Raw genomic sequence first — 25,144 nt, 5'->3', positions numbered from 1 at the left:
AACATAATTTTCCAGCTCCTATTCTCATTGCCCAGACTGATGAAGGCCAATGTACCAGACTACCCCTTCTACCTCTGATGCTGTTTTCAGTGAACTATGCACTTGTACATCTTGGTTCCTCTGTTCCATAACATTCTCCAAGGACCTTCCATTCATTGTTCAAGCCCTACCCTGTAAATTCCTTCCCAGATGGTGCCTATGAACCTTGTGCAAATGTGGAAAATCCTAACTCTGAATTGTACAATCTGGCTGATTTACAGTATTTGTGTGATGGTTAGTGTTGGTTTAAATGTGGCCAGGATATTACATTCAATAGTTATGCAATAGTAATTCAGACTACAGCAAATGCTGTATCATTTAATGAAGATACTGGTTAAATTATGATGAGGGAATCTTTCCTCAGCTCCTTCCAAAGCATCAACAGGCTTTGATAAAACTACCTTTTGATTTATAGGCAAAAGGCTTTATTTTGTCACAAGTATGTCGAAACACTGAAATGCATTGTTTGCATTTAATCAAATCAATGAGGATTGTGCTGGGCAGCTTGCAAGGTTTGCAATTCTTCACTTGCCAATGCCCAGAACTCACTAACCCTAACTATATCCGAGATCCTGAAAATGTTGTGGATAGCACATTTAGTGAGTTGGTCACACCGCAGTTTAAGGATCTAAGGAAAGGTAGGGAATGGGTGACCAACAGGAAGAGTAGTAGCAGGAAAGTAGTACAGGAGTCTTCTGTGGTCATCTCCTTCCAAAACAGATATACCACTTTGGAGTCTGTTGGGGGAGATGGCTCATCAGGTGAAGGCAGCAGTAGCCAGGGTCATGGCACCATGGGTGGCTCTACTGTGCATGAGGGCAAGGAAAAGAGTGGCGGAGAAGTTGTGGTAGGGGATTCCATGGTAAGGGGAATAGAGAGGAGTTTCTCTGGCTGCAAATGGGACTCCTATATGGTGTATTGCCTCCCGGGTACAAGGGTCAGAGATATCTCAGAGAGGCTGAAGGGTATTCTGAAAGGGGAGAGTGAGCAGCCAGCTTGTCGTGGTGCACGTAGATACTAAATATATAGGAAGAAAGCGAGATGAGGTTCTACAAGCTGAATTTAGGGAGCTAGGAGATAAAGAGTAGGACCTCAAAGGTAATAATCTCAGGATTATTACTGGTGCCACATGATAGCCAAATTTGGAATAGCGGGATAACGAGAATGAATATGTGGCTTGAGAGGTGGTGCAGCAGGGAGGGTTTTAGATTCTTGGGGCATTGGAAACATTTCTGGGGGAGGTGGGACCAGTATCATCCGACAGTCTACATCTGGGCAGGGCCGGGATCAATGTCCTAGGGAGATTGTTTGTTGGTGCTGTTGGGAAAGTTTTAAATTAATATGGCAGGGGGATGGGAACCAACACAGAAAAGAAGAGGGAAGTGATGCAGAGACCAAAGCTAGAGTTAGTGAAGAATAAGGTAAGAGTAGAGTGCATAAAAGTAAAACACAAAAATCACATGGGTCCCTAGATTCTCAAAGGACAGTGAGTACAAGGGCACTTTATCTAAATGCCCGTACTATTAAAAGCAAGGTTAGTGAACTTGTGGCACAGATCAGTACAAAGGCATATGATTTAGTGGCCATTACAGAAACCTGGTTGCAAAGTGGAGATGACTGGAATTAAATATCCAAAGGTATCAGGTAATACAGAAAGATAGACAGGAACGCAAAGGAGGTGGGGTGGCGCTCTTAATTAAGGATGAGATCAGGGCGATTGTGAGAGACGATACAAGATCTACGGAGCAGAATGTTGAGTGCATTTGAATAGAGATTAAGAATAGTAAAGGGAAAAAAATCACTGGTGGGAATTGTCAACAGGCCACAAAATATTGCAGTGGTAGAGGTGATTATATAATCAAGAAATAACTGAAGCTTGTAAAAGCAGAACGGCAGTTGTCTTGGGGGATTTTAACTTCCTCATAGATTGGGTGAATCAGGTTGGTCAAGGAGGTCTTGAGGAGGACTTCATAGAATGCATCTGTGATGGCTTTCTTGAGCAGTATGTTAGTGAACCTACAAGGGAAAATACTATCTTGGATCGAGTCCTGTGCAATTAGACAGGTAAATTAACGATCTTGCAGTCAGGGATCCTCTTTGAAAGAATGATCATAGTATAATTGAATATTGTATACAGATGGAGGATGAAATAGATCTAAAACTAGTGTATTATGCTTGAACAAGGAAGACCTCAACAAGATGAGAGAGGAGTTGGTTAATGTGGATTGGGAGCACAGGCTCCCATTGGTATGACAGTTGAGGAACAGTGGAATACTTTCACAGAGATTTTTCACAGTGCTCATAAAAAGTATATCCCAGTCAAAAGTAAGGACTGTATGTGTGGGGAGAACCAGCCTTGGATAACTAAGGAAATAAAAGATAGTATCAAATTAAAAGCTCATGTGTACAAAGTTGCGAAGAGTGGTGGGAGACTAGAGGATTGGGAAAACTTTAAAAAGCAACAAAGAACAACTAAACAAATAAGGAAAGGGGAGATAGAGTATGGAAGTAAATTAGCACAGAAAGCATATATATAAAGCGGAAGAGGGTGGCTAAAGTCAACGTAGGTCCCTTGGAAGACGAGAAGGGAAAATTGATATTGGGTGATAAGGAAATGGCTGAGGCATTGAATGACTGTTTTGTGTCAGTCTACACGGTGGAGGACACGTCTAATATACCAAAGAACAATGTTATGGACGAAATGGGAGGTGAGGACCTTGATAAAATCACTGTCACTAAAGAGATAGTAATGCCTGAAGGTAGCGAAGTCCCCTGGTTCTGATGGGGTGCATCCCAGGGTGCTGAGGGAATTGACAGAGGTTATAGTAGACGAGTTGGTAATCATTTACCAAAATTCTCTAGACTCTAGGCAGGTCACGTGTCTCTGGCACAGAGTCCGGCCCTGCAGCTCGGAAGGGTAGGGAAAGGAAGAGGAAGGCAGTGGTAATAGGTGACTCTATAGTTAGGGGGTCAGACAGGTGATTCTGTGGACGCAGTCAGGAGACCCAGATGGTAGTTTGCCTCCTTGGTGCCAGGGTCCAGGATGTTTCTGATTGCGTCCAAGATATCCTGAAACGGGATGGTGAGGAGCCAGAGGTCATGGTACATATAGGTACCGATGACATTGGTAGGGAAGAGGTCCTGAAAGGAGAATATAGGGTGTTAGGAAGGGAGTTGAGAAGAAGGACCGCAAAGGTATTAATCTCGGGATTACTGCCTGTGCCACATGACAGTGAGAGTAGGAATGGAATGAGGTCGAGGATAAATGCGTGGCTAAGGGATTGGAGCAAGGGGCAGGGATTCAAGTTTCTGGATCATTGGGACCTCTTTTGGGGCAGGTGTGACCTGTACAAAAAGGACGGGTTGCACTTGAATCCTAGGGGGACCAATATCCTGGCGGGGAGATTTGCTAAAGCTACTGGGGAGACTTTAAACTAGAATGGTTGGGGGGTGGGAATCAAATTGAAGAGACTAGGAGAGAGGAGGTTAATTCACAAATAGAGAAAGCTTGTAGACAGTGTGTGAGGGAGGATAGGCAGGTGATAGAGAAGGGGAGCACTCAGACCGAAGATGTAGGGGAGAAGGAAGAAAAAGAAGATAGTAAAGTTCTTTGCACCGTTAGGAATAAAAGAGAGTAAGAGATGGAGAATTTATTAAATGCATTTATTTTAATGCTAGGAGCATTGTAAGAAAGGTGGATGAGTTTAGAGCATGGATTGATACCTGGAAATATGATGTTGTAACTATTAGTGAAACATGGTTGCAGGAGGGGTGTGATTGGCAACTAAATATTCCTGGATTTTGTTGCTTCAGGTATGATAGAAATGGAGGGGCAAGAGGGGGAGGTGTTGCATTGCTTGTCAGAGAAAATATTACAGCGGTGCTTTGTCAGGATAGATTAGAGGGCTCGTCTAGGGAGAATATTTGGGGAGAATTGAGGAATGGGAAAGGCGTAGTAACAGTTATAGGAGTGTATTATAGATCATCTAATGGGAGCGAGAATTGGAGGAGCAAATTTGTAAGGAGATAGCAGATATTTGTAGTAAGCACAGGGTTATGTGGGAGATTTTAATTTTCCACATATCGATTATGTTGGGGAGCAATTTAGGTCCAGTGATCACAATGCCATTAGTTTAAATATAATTATGGAGAAGGATAGGTCTGGACCCAGGGTTGAGATTTTTGATTGGAGAAAGGCTAACTTTGAGGAGATGCGAATGGAGTGGATTGGGACAATTTGTTTTATGGGAAGGATGTAATAGAGAAATGGAGGTCATTTAAAGGTGAAATTTTGATGGTACAGAATCTTAATGTTCATGTTAGGTTAAAAGGAAAGGTTAAAAGTTGGAGAGAGCCAAGGTTTTCAAGGGATATTGGAAACTTGGTTCAGAAAAAGAGAGAGATCTACAATAAATATAGGCAGCATGGAGTAAATGAGGTGCTCAAGGAATATAAAGAATGTAAAAAGAATCTTAAGAAAGAAATTAGAAAAGCTAAAAGAAGATATGAGGTTGCTTTGACAAGTAAGGTGAAAATAAATCCAAAGGGTTTCTACAGTTATATTAATAGCGAAAGGATAGTGAGGGATAAAATTAGTTCCTTAGAAAATCAGAGAGGACAGCTATGTGTGGAGCCAGAAGACTTGGAGGAGATTTTGAACGATTTATTTTCATCGGTATTCACTAATGAGAAGGATATTGAATTGTGTAAGGTAAGGGAAACGTAAGGTACTTATGGAAACTATGGTGATTAAAGAAGAGGAAGTACTGGCACTTTTAAAGAATATAAAAGTGGATAAGGCTCCGGGTTCTGACAGGATATTGCCTGAGACCTTGAGGGAAGTTAGTGTAGAAATAGCAGGTGCTCTGACAGAAGTATTTCAAATGTCATTAGAAATGAGGATGGTGCCGGAGGATTGCTGTATTGCTCATGTGGTTCCATTGTTTAAAAAGAGTTCTAAGAGTAAACCTAGCAATTATCGGTCTGTAAGTTTGACGTCAGTGGTGAGTAAATTAATGGAAAGTATTCTTAGAGATGGTATATATAATTATCTGGATAGACAGGGTCTGATTAGGAACAGTCAGCATGGATTTGTGCGTGGAAGGTCATGTTTGACAAATCTTATTGAATTTTTTGAAGAGGTTACTAGGAAAGTTGATGAGGGTAAAGCAGTGGATGTTGTCTATGTGGACTTCAGTAAGGCCTTTGACGAGGTTCTGCACGGAAGGTTAGTTAGGAAGGTTCAATCATTAGGTATTAATATTGAAGTAGTAAAATGAATTCAACAGTGGCTGGGTGAGAGATGCCAGAGAGTGGTGGTGGATAACTTTGTCAGGTTGGAGGCTGGTAACTAGTGGTGTGCCTCAGGGATCTGTACTGGGTCCAATGTTGTTAGTCATATACACTAATGATCTGGATGATGGGGTGGTAAATTGGATTAGTAAGTATGCAGCTGATACTAAGATAGGTGGTGTTGTGGATAATGAAGGAGGTTTTCAAAGCTTGCAGAGAGATTAGGCCAGGCCAGTTAGAAGAGTGGGCTGAAAAATGGCAGATGGATTTTAATGCTGATAAGTGTGAGGTGCTACATTTTGGTAGGACTGATCAAAATAGTACATACATGGTAAATGGTAGGGTATTGGGGAATGCAGTAGAACAGAGTCATTTAGGAATAATGGTACATAGTTCCCTGAAGGTGGAATCTCATGTGGATAGGGTGGTGAAGAAAGCTTTTGGTATGCTGGCCTTTATAAATCAAAGCATTGAGTATAGGAGTTGGGATGTAATGTTAAAATTGTACAAGGCATTGGTAAGGCCGAATTTGGAGTATTGTGTACAGTTCTGGTCACCGAATTATAGGAAAGATGTCAACAAAATAGAGAGAGTACAGAGAAGATTTACTAGAATGTTATCTGGGTTTCAGCACCTAAGTTGAACAAGTTAGGTCTTTATTCTTTGGAGTGTAGAAGGTTGAGGGGGGACTTGATAGAAGTATTTAAAATAGATCGAGTTGACGTGGATAGGCTTTTTCCATTGAGAGTAAGAGAGATTCAAACAAGAGGACATGAGTTGAGAGTTAAGGGGCAAAAGTTTAGGGGTAACACAAGGGAGAACTTTACTCAGAGAGTAGTAGCTGTGTGGAACAAGTTTCCAGTAGAAGTGGTAGATGCAGGTTCAATATTGTCATTTAAAAAAAAAAAAAATTGGATAGGTATATGGACAGGAAAGGAATGGAGGGTTATGGGCTGAGTGCGGGTCAGTGGGACTTGGTGAGATTAAGCGCTTGGCATGGACTAGAAGGGCCGAGATGGCTTGTTTCCGTGCTGTAATTGTTATATTGTTATATGGTCCCAGCAGACTGGAAGACAGCAAATGTCATGCCACTTTTTAAAAAAGGATGTAGGCAAAAGATGGGCATCTATAGGCCAGTTAGCTTAACATCTGTAGACGGGAAAATGCTTGAAGTTGTCATTAAGGAAGAAATAGTGAAGCATCTAGAAAGGAGTGGTTCCATTAGACAGATGCAGCATGGATTCAAAAAGAGCAGGTCCTGTTTCACAAACTTACTGGAGTTCTTTGAGGACATGAGTGCAATGGATTGAGGGGAACAGGTGGATGTCATATACTTGGATTTCCAGAAGGTGTTCGATAAGGTGCCGCTCAAGAGACTTATAAATAAGATACGGATGCATGGAGTCGGAGGAAGTGTATTGGTATGGATAGGGGATTGATTAACCATTGGAAGGCAGAGAGTTGGTATAAATGGGTGTTTCTCTGGTTGGCAGTCAGTGGTGAGTGGGGTGCTGCAGGGGTCAGTGCTGGACTCACAGCTGTTTACCATTTACATTGATGATTTGGAAGAGGGGACTGAGTGTAGCACAGCAAAATTTGCTGATGACACTAAACTGAGTGGAAAAGCAAATTGTACAGAGGATGTGGAGAGCCTGCAGAGGGATATAGATAGGTTAAGTGAGTGGGCCAAGGTCTGGCAGATGGAATATAACATTGGTAAATGCGAGATCATCCACTTTGGAAGGAATAATAGAAGAGCAGATTATTATATAAATAGTGAAAGATTGCAGCATGCTGTTGTGCAGAGGGACTTGGGAGTGCTTGTGCATGAATTGCAAAAAGTTGGCTTGCAGTTACAACAGGTTATTAAGAAGGGAAATGGAATGTTGGCCTTCTTTACTAGAGGGATTGAATTCAAGAGCAGGGAGGTCATACTGCTACTATACAGGGCACTGGTGAGGCCGCACCTAGAGTACTGTGTGCAGTTCTGGTCTCCATACTTGAGAAAGGATATACTGGCTTTGGAGGCAGTGCAGAGGAGGTTCACCAGGTTGATTCCAGGGATGAAGGGGTTAACCTATGAGGAGAGATTGAGTTGCCTGTGACTGTACTCTGGAGTTCAGAAGAATGAGAGGGGATCTTATAGAAACATACAAATTTTGAAAGGGATAGGTAAGATAGAAGTAGGAAAGTTGTTTCCATTGCTAGGTGAGACTAAAAATAAGGGACATTGCCTCAAGATTCAGGGGAGAAGATTTAGGATGGAGATGAGGAGAAACCTTTTCCCAGAGAGTGGTGAATCTGTGGAATTCTCTGCCCAGGAAAGCAGTTGAGGCTTCTTCACTAAATATATGTAAGATACAGTTAGATAGATTTTTACATAGGGAATTAAGGGTGATGGGGAAAAGGCAGGTAGATGGAGCTGAGTTTACAGACAGATCAGACATGATCTTATCGAATGGCAGGGCAGGCTCGATCGGCCGAATGGCCTACTCCTGCTCCTATTGCTTATGTTATTATGTTCTTTGGAATGTGAAAAGAAACTGGAGCACCAGGAGGAAAATGTACAGACTGTGTACAGACGGCAGCAGGAATTGAACCCTGATCTTACAGCTGACGCTTTAATAGCTGTACACACCCCTAGCTCACCTGATAGGGCCCTCAGCCCGAAACATCAGCTGTTCATTCCCTTCCATCGATGCTGCCTGACCTGTGAAGTTCCTCTAGCAGTTTGTTTGTGTTACTGTGGATTTCCAAAATCCTGTGTTTATTATTCAAGTGCAATTGTTTCAAACACACTTCTGTCTCATTAATTATGTTTATTTTAAATTCAAAATCCACTTCCTAAAGCACAGGAAGCTCAGGGACTAAATCCTGGTGTCGTCACTGACTGAATGAGGTTAAGTAGTAGATTTGCTCTGAAAGATTAGTCTGGAGTTTGTAAGCAGACTGTGCTGGGAGAAATAGATGGTCTCACTTCCTCAATCAGAAATATGGAGAGTGTCAGCTTCCAGTTGCTGCAGTTCTCTTTCCAACCCTTCCCACCCTACAGACCATAACTCAGTGTCGTTGTATCCACTGCCTCTGTAATATTTGAGTTATCTTGTATGTATGTTTATATATTTTTTGGTTGATTAAGCATTCTTGTTCATTTAAATAATTCATTATGGGTTAATGTGTGAATTGCACGCGTCATTGCACTGCAGTGTGATCACACGACACTCGAACTTCGCTGATCTTCAACTGGCCAATAGCCATCTCAGGCTTGTTTTAAAAATACCTTATTGCCACTGTTATATTTAGTAACTTCAGAACACTAGCGTAATTGGAAGAAAAACAGCAGGGCTGGGAATGTGAGTCTGACTTGTTCCACTAACAACAGCAGCTTAAGTGCAGAGGTGGACTCTGTTTCCTGGAGAAGACAATTGCAAGATTACTGAACTAATACTGAAATATTAGCTACACAGCACACCCCAGCTGTCTTCTCTTCAGCTTGGTTTTATAAATGGAGGCTTTAATGAGAAGTAACTGCAGTGCTGGCCAATCCCACCTCAGGAGCTGTTAAGATTGGGCAGTACAATGGCACAGCTAATAAAACCACGACTTCACAGTGCCAGAGACATGGGATCAATTGTCATTTTGAACTGTCTGTGTGAACTTTACACATTCACTTTCTGACTGTATGTGTTTTTTTCAAATGCTGTGGTTTGTTGCCACATCCCAAAGATGGACAGGTTGGTAAAGATTAGATTTTTTTGTCACATGTGTACAGTCCAAGATGTGCTTGGGGCAGCCTGAAAGTATCACCTTGCTTCCAGAACCAACATAGCATGCCCACAACTTACTAACCTTAACCTGTATGTCTTTGGAATGTGGAATCAAACCAGAGGAAATGGGGAAAATATACAGACTCCTTAAAGACAGCATTTGGAATTGAACCTGGATTGCTGATCACTGACACCGTAAATCATTATGTTAGCCACTAGCTGCCTTGCATGCACTCTTCCCACCCCCCATAGGTAGGTTAATTGGGTGCTGTGAATTACCTCCGGTGTGTAGGTGAGTATTAGAGTCTGGGAGGAATTGATGAGAATGTGAGAAGGATCAATGGGATTAGTGTGATGGAATAAATACACGGAGTATTATGAGCAGCCTTGGGCCCTTTAAAAAAAAAGTACTGGAGGTACTTGGAGGGAGTCCAGAGAATGTTCACGAAATGATCCTAGGAATGAAAGGGTTAATGTATGAGGAGTGTTTGGAGTGTCTGGGCCTGTACTTGCTGCAGTTTAGAAGAATGAGGGGGGATCTTATTAAAACCTATTGAATATTGAAAGGCCTAAATAGAATGGACGTGGAGAAGATGTTTCCTGTAGTGGGGGCCTAGAGTCTCAGAATAGAGGGATGTCCATTTAGAACAGATCTGGGGAGGAATTTCATTAGCTAGAGGGTGCGAATCTGTGGAATTCATTGCTGTAGACAGCAGTGGAGGCCAAGTCATTGGTAAACTTAAAATGGAGGTTGATATGTTCTTGATTAGTTGGGAGTCAAAAGTTACAGGAAGAAAGCAGGAGAATGTGGTTGAGGGGGATAATAAATCAGCTATGGTGGAATGACAGAGCAGACTCAATGGGCTGAATGGCCTAATACTGCTACTATGCCATGGTGTTATGGTCTTAATGATTAGTTATAATTGGCGCAGTCTTGGTGGGCCTAAGGGCCAAGTTGCAGAAATTCCCTTTCATTATGCTTTCAAGAAGGAGCTGGATAGATATCTGATGGATAGGGGAATCAAGGGATATGGGGACAAGGCAGGGACTGGGTATTGATAGTGAATGATCAGCCATGATCTCAGAATGGCTGTGCAGACTCGAGGGGCCGAATGGTCTACTTCTGCACCTATTGTCTATTGTCTATTATTAGTCGTCTGTTAATTCCCCATGCATTTTATATCCTGTAACTATGTCATTACATGGAGTCTCTATAATTTTCACGTAAGGAGCAAGATGTTTGATGTTTTTATTAAATATTTGAAAACGTATAGGTATCTTGGAAACAGCCTGAGAACTTTAAACCAGACTGAAAACCAGTTACTTTCCCGAAGCAGTAAGGCTAATTGACACTTCCACCCACTAACCCATCCCACCACACTATTTTATCATTTTCTGTGAAAGTCACTCATGGACAGGCACTGTTATGTTTAGCATCACTTTATGAACATAAGATCCACTTGTATATACACTGTCTTATGTATTTATATTTGTTGTGTTTTTAATATTGTGTTCTTTATCTTACTGTTTTTTTTTCATTTTGTGCTGCATCAGATTAGGAGTAACAATTATTTCATTCTCCTTTACACTTGTGCACTGGAAATGACATTAAACTAGTGGTTCTCAATATTTTTTCTGCTCATGGTCCAAGTGACTTACAGAGCCTTTAAGAAGTATTCACCCCCTTTACATGTTTTATTGTTTTGTAACATTGAATCACAGTGGATTTAATTTGGCTTTTTTTTTGACACTGATCAATAGAAAAAGACTTTTGTGGTCAAAGTGAAAACAGAAATCTCTACAAAGTGATCTAAATTACAAATACAAAACACAAAATAAATGACTGCGTAAGTATTCAACCCCTTCAAGTCATTATTTAGTAGATGCACTTTTGGCTGCAATTACAGCCTTGAGTCTGTGTGGATAGGTCTTTATTAGCTTTGCACATCTGGACACTGCAATTTTCCCCATTCTTTATAAAACTGCTCAAGCTATGTCAGATTGCATGGGGATTGTGAGTGAACAGCCCTCAAATTTGCAATTGGATTGAGTTTTGGACTCTGATTTGGCCACTCCAGGCTAACAACTTTGTTGTTTTTAAGCCATTACTGAGTAGCTTTGACTTTATGCTGGGGATCATTGTCTTGCTGGAAAACAGATCTTTAACCAAGACACAGTTCTCTTGCGGACTGCATCAGGTTTTTCTTCAGGATTTCCCTGTATTTTGCTGCATTCACCTTTACAAGCCTTCCAAAGCCTGCTGCAGTGAAGCGTCCCCACAGCATGATGCAGTCACCACCATGCTTCATGGTAGGGATGATGTGTGGTGTTTGGCTTATGCCAAATGTTGTGTTTAATCTGATGGCTAAAATGCTCAATTTTGGTTTCATCAGACCATAGAACCTTCTTCCAGTTGACTTCAGAGTTTCCCACATGCCTTCAGGCAAATTCTAACCAAGAGTTCATGTGAGTTTTTTTCAACAGTGGCTTTCTCTTTGCCACTCTCCCATCAAGCTACAACTGGTGAACCACCCAGGCAACCATTGTATGTGCAGTCTCTTCCATCTCAGCTACTGAAGCTTGTAACTCTTCCAGAGCAGTCAACGGTCTCTTGTGGCCTCCTTCACTAGTCCCCTTCTTGCACATTCACTCAGTTTTTGAGGACAACTTGCTCTGGGCAGACTTACAGCTGTGCCATATTCTTTCCATTTCTCAATAACTGACTTAACTGTACTCCAAGGGATATTCAGTGACTTGGAAACTTTTTTGTATCCGTCTCAAAACCTGTGCTTCTCAATAACCTTTCCGCGGAATTATTTTGTCTTCGTGGTGTAGGTTTGCTGGGATACTGACTCACCAGCAGCTGGATCTTCCAGATACAGGTGTATCTTTACTACAATCGAATGTATCTCTTTGACTGCACACAGGTCTCTGAAAACAGATCTCCATTTAACTAATTATGTGAAATATAAAACCAATTGGCTGCACTAGTGACGATTTGGTGTGTGGGGGGATGAATACTTATGCAATTAATTATTTTGTGTTTTATACTTGTAATTAGATCGCTTTGTAGAAATCTGTTTTCACTTTGACACAAAAGAGTCCTTCTGTTGATCAGGGTCAAAAAAGCCAAATTAGATCCACTGTGGTTCAATGTTGTAAAACAATAAAGCATGAAAACTTTCAGAGGAGAATGGGTGAATAATTTTTATAGGCACTGGATATTTATCTCTGTGGCCTCCATAGTCTTTGTTAGTTGCTGAAGTTCTGCTTTTGTCAACTGTGCTAATTATTAGTCAATATTTATGTTGATACTGATTATAGGTATTATATGTTAAATATAATATTGCAGGTGTATATGCAAAATAAAGCTATTTTGAACCTCTGAGTAGGATACTTTATTTATAATATATATAATATTCTTCGAACCAGTAATGAAAAAGTGCTTAATATTGTTACTCTGAGTATTTAGTGAAATCCTTGCAACTGATGCAAACTAGCAAATCTTTGAATATCTGGTTGCAAACTGGTTAAAGATAATCAAAGATGACCTCTTTTCACAACTTCAGAAGGTGAAGAGCTTGACTAAAACTACATTCAACTAGATATGAGGTGGGAAATCCAATTAAAAACAACTTTGCTTTCTCCCAGAGCTGAGGAAACTAACTTTGAACTTCACTAATTATCCAGTTCACCAAGAAAAGCAAATTGAACTTCCTTTCAAAATATGTATCAGGTATTTTGTTTCTTTAGGTTTTATAAATATCAGGGATTTAATGGAGGTTTTCGTGGTAGATGTCATACGTTCTCACCTCTCTGTAGTTTTGCCATTTCTGGCAGATGACCCGCTGCAGTAACTGCAGCCTTCATATCACGTTTTATAAATATAATATGCACAGGTCAGTGGAAGGTAAACAACCTCCTGCATACTGCATACTCACTAATTGGCCTTGCTGCAGACAGCCTCACCCAGTCTGCAGTTTGTGATTTAGGGGTGGATGTAGAGCGGGGTTCAGCGGGTCGCCTTGCAGGATGCGCACAGTGATATGTGCGTGGTCAAGCAGGAGCAGAGAGGGGGAGAGATCTCTCTCTCTCTCTCTCTCTCTCTCACACACACCCACCACCACCACCACCCCCGCCCCGCCCAAACGACCATATGGCCCATGTTGAGAATCAGTGCATGAATCATATACTAAACTTACTGTCCAGAATGTCTGAGGAACACCTGCTACACAATGTTACAAGCCTTGACCACACTTTGTAATTACTGACGTTTTAATTTATATCTTTATAACTGGCATCTCTCAACACAGATATCAAGTTAGGTTTGGTGTGTGTTGACTGAAACCTACTAGCTTGAGTGACAGCTGACAGTTATTTCCCATGGTAGGGAATTCTAGGACAAGAGGGCATGACTTCAGGTTTGAAAGACGTCCATTTAGAACGGAGGTGCGGAGAAATTACTTCAGTCAGAGGGTGGTAGATCTGTGGAATTTGTTGCCACGAGCAGCTGTGGAAGCCAAATCATTGGGTGTACTTAGGGCAGAGATAGATAGGTTCTTGGTTAGCCAGGGCATCAAAGGGCATAGGGTGAAAGCAGGGTAGGGGGAATGACTGGAAGAATTGAATGATTGAATGGCAGAGTAGACTCGGGGCCGAATAGCCTACATCTGATCCTATATCTTATAGCCTTATGGTCTAATTCAGTGGATTCCAGTTTATTAGGCCATTGATTAATTGGGACAGCCGCTCATTTGGTACAACTCATAACAAAAACAAATCAAGAAAATTGCCAGGATTCCTTCATTTATTTTTTGACACTATGCTGCTTAATTGGGGCAAGAGATCTGCATAACAGGTTCTGACTAGTGTCAGTTGCCCACATTTGTGTAGCGTTTAGAAGCTATACTGTGCTTGAAGTTAACAGTTTTTTAAATAGCGTCAGTTGCATGTGTTTGTGTTCAAAAAGCAGTGATTTTTGTCACTGATAGTTGGTGAGAAATAGGCAGGAAGACAACTCAGAACTGTTTTGCTCACTGTGGTTTCAAGTATTGAGGTTTGGAGATGCCAGAAACGGCTGAGAGTGAAAATGAAATGATTTCTGTACTTCAAGAAGTTAAGAACTCTGAAGAATTTGAAGGTATCGACAATCATCTTGAATGCTACCTTTAGTTCCCACTGAACTTTCAGTTCTCACCTGTGGCTGCAAGTAGTTGTTTGCATGAGACAGTGGCCACAGTCCGGTATACTGCTTCGACAGGTGGGCTAAACCAGGTGAGAGTAGCTGGCAGGTCTTGAACCACATAGGAACATGCTTGTCCTAGCATGTGAAGTCAGTTCCATAAGACTAGGTAGATGAGATCTACATGAGATCCGATAGCCAGGAAGGTGGATTTGCAATGCTCTGTGGAGAGTGAGGGGCATGACAAGGCTCAGAAGAAATCATGGTCATTCACTGCGACCAGGGAAGACCCGAGTTGTGACACTTGTAACACTGGACCTGGACTTCTGAGGTGTAGAGAATGAAATTTCCCTAATGGCTTTTACAATTTAAAAACTCTCTAGCACAGGTTTCCAGTCATCATTAGATACAATGGACTACCACCAGTAGTATTGGTAGTGTTCTAATTCATTATGTATTTCATTTAAATACATAATTTGTTACTCAGTTAAATGGTAGTTTGTCTTTTTTATATATCTTTAACTATTTCCATGAAACTTTAGCTAATTGGGGCAGCCAATTAATTGGGCCAAATGGACCAGTCCTGATGTGTCCCAATTAACCAGTAGCCACTGTGTTAAGAGTTTAATGATGTTTCTTACTCTCCCTGTCAGCTTCTCTGCCAGAGGTTCAGGATGCCCTTTTGGAGCTTGGGTACCAGTCTTTCAGACCAGGCCAGGAATTAACCGTGATGAGAATTTTGTCAGGTATGTGAGTAAAGAAGTTTTTTGCTCTGTGCATTTCCATTTCTGAGTCGTGGGAGTGGAGCCTGTGAATGATTTCTGGTTAACTTGAGTCAGCCGTTGCACACCAGCTATCTCACGGGATTGATCCACCAGCAAGCAGTTCTAAAAACTGTGGAGACCAGACTCTGCTGCATGGATATTAATGCCTACATGTAGGTAGGTGTGTATGAAGGCACTGTTAACACATACTTGTACACTCTGGTGTGCCTATGTGGCCTCTCTCAGGCGCGTGCACCTGCTCTTGGGACTGATCCCCATGCTCCTTCGTCATCCTCCTACCTGATCATTCACACTCCCATCGACCACTCCTGGTTCTTCCAATCCCAGGTTCACTTCTTCAGCATGCTCCTTATTTGCTAAACCTCTGAACTCCTCTCCCACCTTCCCCCTTCTCCCTTTCTTGTGAGTGTTGTGTCTCTGATGCTAATGCATTCCAGCACAGAAATTGGCTGTTTGGCCCAGCTGGTCCATGCCAAACTGTTTTTCTGGTGGTCCCACCCACTCATACATGGATCTTAGTCATCCATACCCCCCCCCCCCCCCCACCATCTGTGCACTTATCCAGAATTCTCTTACGTTGCAATTGAACCTGCATCCACCACTTCTACTGGCAGCTTGTTCCACACTCTCACCACCCTGAGTGAAGAAATTCCCCCTCAGGTTTCCCTTAAATGTTTTGCTTTTAACCCTAAAGCTCTGACCTCTAGTTCTAGTCTCAACAAACCTCAGTGGGACAATCCTGCTTGCATTTCAGTTCAAAGTTCAAAGTAAATTTATTGTTGATGTATATATACACACACACACATAAACCACCCTGAGGTTTGTTTTCTTGCAGGCATTTACAGTAAAATTAAAAAATACAATAGAACTTATGAAAAGCTGTAAATAATAATGACTGACAAACAACCAATGGGCATATAATAACTAACTAACACTGAAAACCTGGATTGTAAAGTCCTTGAGAGTGAGACTACAGGTTGTAGAGACAGTTTGGCATTAAGATGAGTGGAATGAGCATTTAGCACTTAATAATTCTGTAATTTTCATCACTTAGCCCCTTTATTAAATCTCCCCTTATTCTTGCACTCCAGGGAAAAAAGTCCTAACCTTTTCAACCTTTCCGTATAACTCAGGTTCTCAAGTCCTGGCAATATCCTTGTAAATTTTCTCTGTATTCGCTTAACCTTATTGATATCATTTTTGTAGGTAGGTGACCAGAAGTACACATAGTACAGGTTTCCCCTGCTATCTGAAGGTAGAGCGTTCCTATGAAATTGTTTGTAATCCAAAGTGTAAAGCGAAGAAGCAATTACCATTGATTTATATGGGAAAATTTTTTGAGTGTTCCCAGACCCAAACAATAACCTACCAAATCAAAGCAAATAACACATAAAAACTAAAATAACACTAATATTTAGTAAAAGCAGGAATGATATGATAAATACACAGCCTATATTAAGTAGAAATAATGTATGTACAGTGTAGTTTCACCTACCAGAATCAGGAAGACATTACTGGATGCCAACTAAAAGAGACCACTTTGCTACTAGCAGAACCAATAGTAACATCGGCAGCCTTCAAGATTCTTTCTTTCTCTCTGTGTGTAAGTAGTACAAATGGTGGATGCAGGCAAGTTCAATGCACGCACGATGTCTTTATTTCATTCACCACGATCAAAACACTTAATTACGTCCAGTTTTACACTAAGCATAATACCCTTACGAGCTCTCTTAGGCTTTTCTGATACCTTAGGACACATCTTGTTAATGTATGCACACAACACATTGAGATAAAGCTCAGGTACTCACAGGCACTGTTCAAAGCTATGGCAGCTTGATGCTGAGTGAAGGAGCTTGGTGGCGCCACTCTCGCTGCTCGGGGTGTGCGCTGTCTCTATAACGGCTCACTGCAAAACCAACACTGAACGCTGTTTTCACTTTTTGACTTTTTTCATAAAAACAAAAATCCTCTGGATCTCTTTCGGTTAGCGAAAACAGGTACTAATGTAGGTCTTTCGTAAAAGCGAAGTGGCGTAAAGCGAACTTTTGAAAAGCAGGGGATATCTGTACTCCAAATTTGGCCTCATCGATACCTTATACAATTTCACCACAATATCCCAACTCCTGTACTCATTACGAATGCGCCTGTGAAGCTGTGGCAAATAGGTTTTCCATTGCAACTCTGCATGCATGTACTTGTGTTTTTGACTTGGAGGAACTCTGCCAATCAGTTGGCATCTGTGGTAAAAAATGGACAGAGTTTGTAACTATATATGATGTGTGTGACTATATGTTTTGTGTCTTGGTCCCAGAGGAACACTATTTTATTTAGTTGGATATATGTCTATGGTTGAATACAATTAAATTTGAAAGTGTACATGAATTTAAAATAAAAGTCCACAGATAACCTGTTGGAGAAACTCGGCATGTCAAGCAAATTATTGTTGCAACTCACACAAAATGCTGGAGGAACTCAGCAGGCCAGGCGGCACCTATGGGAAAAAAAGTACAGTCAACGTATCAGGCCTAGACCCTTTGGCAGGACTGGAGGAAAAAAGATGAGGAGTTGATCTAAAAGGTAGGGGAGGGGAGAGAGAAGCACAAGGTGATAGGTGAAACTGGGAGGAGGAGGGATGAGGTAAAGATCTGGAAGTTGACATACAATATAGATATTTTGAAAATAAATTTCTAAGTACATATATGTCTGAGAACTACTGGTAAGAAGGCAGTGTGCTTGGATGCAGCAGCCACTGCGGGCCCAATGAAAGATGTATTTGTTCATCTTGTACATCTTCTTATGATCAGAAGTTATTACTGGATACTAAGCATATCAAGTATTGCAGAACAATCCCATCAGCAGGCTGCTTGATAGCGATGGAGCTGGACTTATTGCATACTGTTGTGTTGTTGCCTGGATCTGTGTACTGCATATCACCATATAATACTGAGAAGATGAGTTCTTGAAAGTGGGTCCATGTACGTTCAGGAGCCTGATGGTTGTAGGGTAATAACTGTTCCTGAACCTGGTGGTGTGGGACCTCCTGTACCTCCTTCCCGATTGCAGTAGCAACAAGAGAGCATGGCCAGGGTGGTGGGTGATGTTGATGATGTGTGCTGGGCGGAGTGTGTGGGGTTTAATGGCGATCTGGGGTCAATGAATGTGGATGAAGGAGAATAGGCAGTGCCCAAGCATTGGGAAAAAGCTACTTACAGAATTGTGGAAGGGGAATTCTAAGGTCTGAAAGCTTTGGGAGTCGGCAAGCTTGATTTCTGGTGGTAGAGGTAGATAGATTAGGGACATTTAAGAAACTCTTGGAGAGTCACATGGATGATAGAAAAAAGGAGGGCTATGTAGTAGGGAATATTTAGATTGATCTTAGAGTAGGTTAAAAGATCGACACAATGTGGGCTGAAGGGCTGTTATGTTTTGTGCTGCCACACCACCAGATTCAGGAACAGTTACTACTCCTCAACCATCAGGCTTTTGAACCAGAGGGGATAACTTCATTCAACTTCACTTGCCCCATCACTGAACTATACCCACAAACTGCAGGCTTACTTTCAAGGACTCTTCATCTCATGTTCTCGATATTTATCATTAATTTATTTGTTATTATTCTTACTTATTTCTTTTGTATTTGCACAGTGGCTGTCTGCCCTGTTGGTGATGTGGTCTTTCATGGATTCTGTCGTGTTTGTTGTATTTACTATGAATGCCTGCAAGAAGATGACGTATATGTACTTAGATAATAAATCTATTTTGAACTTTTATTGCGATATGGGAGAATTGGCTTGGTACTAGGAGCCAAATGATGAATTCTTTCTGTGAACAAACTGAGAAGGACTATGCTCGATGAGGATTGTGAATTCTAAACTGCTCCTAATTCTGTATATCTTACATTGAGTAATACCTATAGTACTTGAACGTACTTCAAACCTACCAGGTAATTAAAAGCCTAAGTTATACTTAAATATAAATTCGGGGATACATTTCAAGCCAACCATTTGATTTTTTTTTACTACAAACCAGGTCTTTCCACTTTGGTTGTACTTTCCACTGGAATGGGGAAATCACTTTGCTACCAGCTACCTGCATACCTGTATGCCAAGAGGTCAAGGTGCATCACCTTGGTAATTTCACCTCTTGTCTCACTTATGGATGACCAGGTAAAGATTTTGTTCACTTCCACTTTTGTATACCTTTTTAAACAAGCAACTCAGGCTGCGATCTGAATTCTCCGTGCCATCAGAAAGACATGGAAGATTGTGAGATCAAAGATTAGATTAGGTTTGTTAGTCACACGTACACACGGTGAAATGTGTTGTTTGCATTAACAACCATCACAATCGGAGAAAGTGCTGGAAGCAATTGGCAAATGTCACTGCCTATTCTGGCACCAACATAGCATGCCTGAAATGTTCAGCAGAACAACATACAGCAAGACAGACACAAAAACAGTAAATCAAACTCCTTCCTACCCACCCTCACACCCCTGCCCCTTCATTGGGGAGAACCAGCCCTCTTCAGGTAGCTGGCTGAATTTGTCAGGTGTGTTCAAGAAGGATTCCTGACACAGTATGTGGACCGGCTGACGAGAGGAGAGGCTATACTGGCTCTAGTTCTGGATAATGAATCTGGTTAGCATTTTGGTGAGAGTGACCACAGCTCCCTTCGCTTCAGCATATCTATGGAAAGGGATAAAATCAGACAAAATGGTAAAGTGCTTATCTGGGGAAGGGCTAACTTTGCAGGGATGAGGCAGGAACTAGCAAGAATAAATTGGAAGCAGATGTTCAAAGGGGAAAGCACAGAAGTAATGTGGGAGAAGTTTAGGGACCACTTGAGCTGGGTTCAGGATAGGTTTGTCCCACTGAGGCAAGGAAAAAATGGTAGAAAAAGGGAGCCGTGCCTGACGAAACATGTGAGGCAACTCATCAAGAGGAAAAAGGAAGCATATGTTAGATATAAGAAGCAGAAAGTAGGAGGGGCTCATGAGAAATATAGGGTAGCCAGGAAGGAGCTAAAGAAAGGACTTAGGAGAGTTTGAAGGGGGCATGAGAAGGCCTTGGCATGTAGGATTAAGGAGAACCCCAAGGCGTTCTGTGCATATGTAAAGAATAGGAGGATGACGAAAACGAAGGTGGGACTGCTAAAGGATAAAGAGGGCAACGTGCCTGGAAGTGGAGGAAGTTGGGGAGGTCCTAAATTAATACTTTGCTTCAGTATTCACAAGTGAAAAGGATCTTGATCAGGATGAGATTGAAGTAGAGCCGGCCTGTGTGCTGGACAATGTGGAGAATAAGGAAGAAGTGCTGGATCTTCTTAAAAACATTAAGATTGATAAATCCCCAGGGCCAGATATGATACACCCCAGGTTGTTGTGGGAATTGAGAGAAGAGGTCACAGGAGCATTAGCCATGATCTTTGAATCCTCTTTGGTTGCAGGGGAAGTGCCAGAGGACTGGAGAATGGCAAATGTAGTTCCCTTGTTTAAAAAGGGCAATAGGGAGAAACTTGGGAACTATAGACCGGTGATCTTACGTTGGAGGTATGCAAACTACTGGAAAGGATTCTTAAGGATAGGATCTACGAGCATTTGGAGAAGTACAGTCAACATGGATAGTCAACATGGCTTTGTGAAGGGAAGATCGTGCCTCACGAGCCTGATTGAGTTTTTTGAAGAGGTGACAAAAGAAATTGATGAGGGTAGGGCAGTGGATGTGGTCTACATGAACTTTAGCAAAGCATTTGACAAGGTTCCTCATGAGAGACTCATCCAGAAAGTCATGAGGCATGGGATAAGTGGAACCTTGGCTGTTTGGATAAAAAATTGGCTTAAAGGAAGAAAGCAGAGGGTAGTTGTAGAAGGAAAATATTCTGCCTGGAGGTCAGTGACTAGTGGAGTGCCGCAGGGATCTGTCCTGGGATCCCTGCTATTTGTGATTTTTTTATAAATGACCTGGATGTAGAGGCGGAAGGATGGGTGAGTAAGTTTGCGGATGACACGAAGATTGGAGGAGTTGAAGGTTACATGAGGATATAGACAGGCTGCAGAGTTGGGCAGAAAAATGGCAGATGGAGTTCAATCCGGACAAGTGTGAGGTGATGCATTTTGGAAGGACAAACCAGAAGACTGAGTACAGGATTAATGGTCAGTTACTTAAGGGTGTGGATGAACAGAGGGACCTTGGAGTTCAAATCCATACATCCCTCAAGGTCGCTGGACGGGTTGATAGGGTAGTTAAGAAGGCCTGTGGGACGCTAGGTTTCATTAACAGGGGGATTGAGTTCAAGAATAGAGAGGTCATGTTGCAACTCTACAAATCTCTGGTGAGACCACACTTAGAGAATTGTGTTCAATTCTGGTCACCTCATTATAGGAAGGATGTGGAAGCTATGAAGAGGGTGCAGAGGAGATTTACCAGGATGTTGCCTGGATTGGAGAACAAGTCATATGAAGCAAGGTTAGCAGAGCTGGGACTTTTCTCTTTGGAGCGTAGAAGAATGAGAGGGGACTTGATAGAGGTCTACAAGATTATGAGAGGCATAGATAGGGTGGATAGTCAGCACCTGTTTCCCAGGACACCAATAGCAAACACCAGAGGGCATATGTACAAAATTAAGGGAGGGAAGTTTAGGGGAGACATCAGGGGTAAGTTTTTTACACAGAGGGTTGTGAGTGCCTGGAATGACTTGCCAGGGATGGTGGTGGAGGCTAAAACATTAGGGGTATTTGAGAGCCCCTTGGACAGGCACATGGATGAAAGAAAAATGGAGGGTATGGGGTAGTGTTGGTTTAGTACTTTTTTTTAAAGGATTATATGGGTCAGCACAACATGGAGGGCTGAAGGGCCTGTACTGTGCTGTAGTGTTCTATGGTTCTATTTTATGAGTAATTAATGCAGAAAACCAGGTTATTGTAAAGGGCTCACAAACTTTTTTTTGCAGTTATATATAAACCTGAAAAAACATACCACTAGGCTCAAGGACAGCTTTTATAAGACTACAGAACATTCCCCTTGTATGATAAGATGGAATGTTGACCTCACAATCACCTTATTGTTAAGGCCTTGCATCTTCTTGTCTACCTGTACTGCACTTTCAGCAACTGTAGCTCTTCTGCATTCTGTTATTGCTTTACTTGTACCAGTTTAAATGTAATGGATGGTATACAACTTTTTCAGGTAAAGTTTTTCACTTTATCCCAATACATATAACAAAAGTAAACCAATTTACCAGTTTATCATTTTATTAACTACATTTTCTAATTGTGTTTTTTCTTGTAAAACTTGTGTATGGAATATGTTTAATTATTGTGAATAGTGCTAGCTACTGCAAGCAAGTTTTTCATTGCACCTATGCAGATATGTACTTGTGCATTTGACAATAAACTTGACTTTGACTTTGTATTTCTCTAGGAAGTATCCACAAAAACTTAAGTTGTCAAAATTTGTGTTATTCTGGTTGACAAAGAGCTGCTAATTTGCAACACTTTGTATCTTTACAACAGATATCCGGGCTCCCTTCCAAATTAAAGGCGGTTTGCATTCACTCCGGTATGACAAGAACACAGAGAGATGCAGCTGTGGAAAAGGTCAGCTGGAGATTTAGTTGTTAATAGTGATTCTTTAATGCGGTTTACCATTATTGCAGATGTATTTTGCCCTTTTAATAGTTATTGCATATAGAAGACAAGTGACAAGTCTTTCACAGTGGTGACAGCACGTTGAAGGAGCTGTTTAATTAGTCTCTCTCCCTGAATCAATGCCCATAAGCTCTTATTTATACTATTCAATTATGTAATTAATCCCCTGTGGAAACTACATCTACCAGGAGTATCAAGTAGTTTTATCAAAGTCAAAGTAAAATATATTATCAAAGAATGTAGGTATCACCATATGTTACCTTGAAATTCATTTTCTTGCAGGCATTTGCAGGAAAATAAAGAAATGCAGTAATATTTATGAAATACTACAGAGCCTTTGAAAATGAATCTGTAGGTTTTAGAATTAGTTCGGGGTTATGGTAAGTGAAGTTATTCACCTTAGTTCAGAAGCCTAATGGCTGTAGGGTATTAACTGTTCCTGAACCTGGTGGTGTAGACCTAAGGCTTCTGTACCTGCTGGTAGCAGTGAGCAGAGGGCATGGCCTGGACGGTGGGAACCCTTGATGATGGAAGTTACTTTCTTGTGGCAGTGCTTAGTGATGGACTGGTCTGTGCCCGCCATTTTCCGTAGCCTTGTCTGTTCCTGTTTCCATACCAGACTGTGATCCAACCAGTCAGGATACTCTTCACTTTGCATCCTGGAAGTTTTTGATGACGTGATGAATCTGCGCAAACTTCTAAGAAAGTCATATCTTTTTTTGTGATGGCACTTGTGTGCTGGTGCAGAACAGGTCCTTTGATACAGGAACTTAAAGCTGCTGATCCCCTCATGATAACTGGCTCATGGACTTACTGCTTCGGAGTTGGTAGATTCTCCCCATGACCATGTGGATTTCCACTGGGTGCTCTGGTTTCCTCGACATTCCAAAGACGTGTGGGTTACATAGGTATAATTAGATGGTGCAGGCTCACTGGACTGGAAGCTTCTGTTACCATTCATCTCTACATGGAATAAATCGGCAGTCAATAAAATTGACACCCTTTCATGGCTTGGCTTCACGAACAAAGATTTAGGAAGAGGGCTGGCTGCCCAAGTCTGCTGCAGGCTTGCTGGTGGTTGATGAGGCCAATACGGGACAGGCAGATCTGGCTGCAGCAACTCCAGGGGAAAATCTGTTCTGGTTTTGGTGCTGCTGTGTCATAGTCCTTCTTCCTACTCCTTTTGTCCTCAATGCCAGCCCTGCTTGCATTCTTAAAGGAGGAGACAGACTGGTGAATGGTGTGTCACCAGACCTCGTGATCAGAGACTAGGGTAGACCACTGGCGACGGTCAACCTGACAGGCACCAAGGGATTCCTTCAGAGAGTCCTTGTACCTCTTCTTTGGTGCCCCCTGTCATGGTGGCCAGTGGAGAGTTCACCATACAGCACAATCTTGGGCAGGTGATGATCCTCCATCCTGGAGACGTGCCCTGCCCAGCATGGCCTTGACGCTGGTGACCTCCGCCTGTTTGAGGACTTCAATGTTGGTGACGAAGTCACTCCAGTGGATGTTAAGGATGGTGCAGAGACAGTGCTGGTGAAAATACTCGAGGAGTCGTAGGTGGTGATGGTAGGTGACCCACAACTCGGAGCTGGACAGGAGGGTGGTCAGTACAACGGCTCTGTACACGCTGATCTTTGAGCCTTTTTTCAGATGCTTGTTGTTTCAGACTCTTTTGTACAGCCTGCCAAATGCGCTGTTTGCCTTTGCCAGTCAGTTGTCAATCTCTTTGTTTATCTTGGCATCTGACGAGATGGTGCACCCCAGGTAGCTGAGCTGGTGGACTGTCTTCAGCTCTGCCTTGCCGATGGTGATGCGGGGAGGGTGATAATCTTCCTGAGGTGCAGGCTGATGGAGAACTTCTGTCTTCTTCGAGGTGACTTCCAGTCCAAAGAGCTCGGCAGCCTCTGCAAAGCAGGATGTTATACGCCGCAGGGCTGTCTCTGTGTGGGCAACAAGGGCAGCATTGTCGGTGAAGAGGAGCTCTCGGATGAGTTGCTCCAGTGTCTTGCTGTGGGACTGTATTCACCTCAGATTGTCGGATGTCCTCGTCGTCAAAGTCTTTTGTGGCTCTTCTGAGCATCATGCTGAAGAAGATGGTGAAGAGAGTCGGTGCGAGGACACAGCCTTGCTTTACAACATTGCCTGTTGGGAAGGGCTCTGAGTGGTCGTTGCTGTGTCTGACTTGGCCACGCTGATCTTCATGTAGCTGGATGACCATGCTGAGGAACTTTGGGGGGCATCCCAGTCATTCCATGATTTGCCACAGACCTTCCCTGCTCACAGTGTCGAACGCTTTGGTAAGGTCGACAAACATCACGTACAGCCCCTTGTTCTGTTCCCTACATTTTTCTTGGAGCTGCCTGAGAACAAATACCATGTCGGTGGTGCTCCTGTTGGCTCTGAAGCCACACTGGCTCTCTGGGAGGTG

The 25,144-nt window shown here is 42.2% G+C and overlaps 1 protein-coding gene across 4 annotated transcripts in view; it reads left to right on the top strand.

Moving 5' to 3' along the window:
* Positions 1-25,144, top strand: part of recql4 (RecQ helicase-like 4) — a 98,413-nt gene that overhangs the window by 48,276 nt on the left and 24,993 nt on the right. For all 4 annotated transcript variants that reach the window (XM_059971675.1, XM_059971674.1, XM_059971673.1 and 1 more), the window contains 3 exons: positions 14,934-15,026; positions 19,095-19,231; positions 22,576-22,659. In XM_059971675.1, the coding sequence (XP_059827658.1) occupies positions 14,934-15,026; positions 19,095-19,231; positions 22,576-22,659 (314 nt within the window). The remainder of the gene's footprint in view (positions 1-14,933; positions 15,027-19,094; positions 19,232-22,575; positions 22,660-25,144) is intronic.

The sequence above is a fragment of the Hypanus sabinus genome, chromosome 6 (assembly GCF_030144855.1).
Source record: "Hypanus sabinus isolate sHypSab1 chromosome 6, sHypSab1.hap1, whole genome shotgun sequence".
NCBI lineage: Eukaryota > Metazoa > Chordata > Chondrichthyes > Myliobatiformes > Dasyatidae > Hypanus > Hypanus sabinus.
Note: the sequence above shows the minus strand (reverse complement) of the source record. Positions and strands in the feature narration are given on the sequence as shown.